General features: G+C 57.3%; 1 protein-coding gene across 1 annotated transcript in view; it reads right to left on the reverse strand.

The window, feature by feature from the left end:
• MELTF (melanotransferrin) overlaps positions 1–2,568 on the reverse strand; it is a 26,185-nt gene that overhangs the window by 23,247 nt on the left and 370 nt on the right. Inside the window, exon 2 of the mRNA XM_023750493.1 lies at positions 791–976. Coding sequence (XP_023606261.1) covers positions 791–976 — 186 coding nt within the window. The remainder of the gene's footprint in view (positions 1–790; positions 977–2,568) is intronic.

A 2,568-nucleotide genomic window follows, 5' to 3' on the forward strand; every position in this document is an offset into this window, starting at 1 on the left:
TGAGTCTCCCTCGCTCTCCTGTTTCCCAGCCCCCTGCTAACTTGCTCCTCAGGTTTTCTCTCTACCATGCAGACTGAATCGCATACATGCATTATGCCCGCGTCCATTTCCCCCTCTTTCTTTTAAAACACAAATGCCAGTATACTGTCAGTATGTCATGGCGTCCATGAACAGAATTACAGTTCCACAGAGTTGGTTTGCGCCCTCAGAGTGGACCTGGCCGGGGCCCTTGGCCCAGGTGGGACTGGATAGGGCCTGGGGGCCTATCAAAGGCTGAGGGGACCGAAAACCCAGGGCCCCTGTGCCTGCCCCTGAGGCTCCCCCCACACCTGTCCTGCCCCTAAAGTCCTGCCTCTGAGTTAGCAGGTCTCCTGCCTCTCAGAACTGCTTTCCCACCCCCCACTCACCCACCCAGGACCTCTGTCCCCTGGTCCTCCTTCCCCAGAAACCCCACAAGCCCCGATCTGGACAACTCCGTGGCACAGTGAGTGCCCCTCCACCGAGGAGTCAGCGGGGTGGGCAGTGTCCCCAGTCCAGCAGGGGCCTTGCCGGAGGAAAGCTCTGCCTCTGACACCTTTCCCGGCTGCGGGCGGGCGCCCATCGGAGCAGGGGCCTCTCCTAGGCCTCCTGGTGCCTGGCTGGGGCCGGGCAGGAAACAGACGGGCCCTAGTTACCTGGGAAACTCAGGAGATCCTATCGCCCAGCCCTGGCGGGGGACATCCGTGCCCGTCCCAGTGAATGAGGCTGTTGTGTGCTCCCTCCTGAGTCAGAGGCCTCTTGTCTGGCGGGCGGAGGTGGCAGAGCGGAAGGAGGGGACTCACCGTGATGAGCTGGATGCAGTGGTCGGCGGAGGTGCCCTGGACGCACCGCAGGGAGGGCTGGATCCCAGCTCCCTGGAAGGCGTTGCTCATGTCGCTGCACTTCTGCTGCTCCGGGTCTGAGGTGGAGCACCACCGCACCTCCATCCCGCTGAGCGCTGGGGGCAGGGGACAGTGAGGCCCGGCTCCCGGGGCGGCCCAGCCCCTCGAGGAGGGTGGCTCCTGCAGCTCTCGTGACCCAGCCTGTGAGCACAGCCCTTCCCCCCACCCCCCCCGGGGGACACTGAGGCACAAAGAGGTGCCACTGACTGGCAGGGCCGTGTGTGGGGCCATGCTGTCCCCGTGCTCAGGGTAGATAGGTGGCTCGAGCCTGGCCTGGCCCATAACAGAGGCAAGGGCGTGCCTCCAGGTGTCAGCTGGCTACCGTGGCCCTCGGGGCCATCCCGGGAGGCCTGCGGCTCTGATAGGCCAGCTCCTGCCCCTCTTGGGGTCTCTGGGCCTCCTCACGACTGAGGAAGGAGGCAGAAAGTGGTTGTGGCTGCCCTTGAGGAGCCTTGCGCCCTCGTGGAGCATCTGTGATCGTGCCCGTTGCAAACCCACCCTCAGGGGGCACAGTGCCAGGCCCCTGACAAGGGGAGGCCGAGGAGACAGCAGCCTCGCTCCAGTTCCTGCTGCTCCAGCTGGTGACTTCAGACAACGGGCTTGCCCTCTCTGATCCCATTTCAGACCAGCAGCCCAGCTCTGTGTTGTGAGTAAACCTAAGCTGAGCCAGGACACGGGTCCTCAGTGGCCGCCAGCGTAGGGCCCTCCCTCTGGGGGGGACCCTATCGGGTCCCTGATCTGACCAGGCCAGAGTCCGGAGCGCTCCACCTCGGGACCCAGAAGAGCGGTGCCAGGGCTCCCGGGTCCTGAGGCTGATGCCTTGCAGGACCCAGCACTGAGACCTCCCGAACAGCCAGGCTGCCGGGACCCGCGCGCCCCGCGCTTGGGTCCAGTTCAACTCCAGTTTCGACCTCCCGCCCTCTCCCGGCAGCCTGCGCTTCCCACCCATCGCTAAGGTCCAAGGCTGCGGGCGTCCTCATCCTCCCTTCTCCTACCCTCCGCCTCCCCAGCCAGGGCGGCACCCCGGAATGATTCTTTCTGCCCCCCCCCCCCCCTATCTCTTTCTTTCCCTCTCTGAAATCAATAAAGATATATCTTTTTAAAAAGAAATCCCTAAAGACTCTATAAAAAACTACTAGATTTAATAAATGAATTTGGTAGCATAGCAGGATACAAAATTAACACCCCCAAATTGATGGCATTTTTATATACCAATAATGAACTCTCAGAAAGAGAAAATTTTAAAAAATCTCATTTATCATTGCAACAATAAAATGAAGATACTTAGGAATAAACTTAACCAAGGAGGTAAAAGACTTGTACTCGGAAAACTATAAGACGTTGAAAAAAGAGATAGAGGAATATATAAACAAGTGGAAGAATATACCATGTTCATGGATTGGTAGAATCAACATCATTAAAATGTCCATATTACCAAAAGCAATCTATAGATTCAATGCAATCCCTATTAAAGTACCAATGGCATATTTCACAGTTCTAGAACAAACACTCCAAAACTTTATAAGGAACCAAGAAAGACTCCCAAAGTTGCAGTAATTTGAAGAAAGAAGAACAAAATTGGAGGCATCATAATACCAGATATCAAGATATACTACAAATCCCTGGTACACAAAACAGCCTGGTACTG

Source organism: Myotis lucifugus, unplaced genomic scaffold, assembly GCF_000147115.1.
Source record: "Myotis lucifugus unplaced genomic scaffold, Myoluc2.0 scaffold_14, whole genome shotgun sequence".
In the NCBI taxonomy this organism is placed as follows: domain Eukaryota; kingdom Metazoa; phylum Chordata; class Mammalia; order Chiroptera; family Vespertilionidae; genus Myotis; species Myotis lucifugus.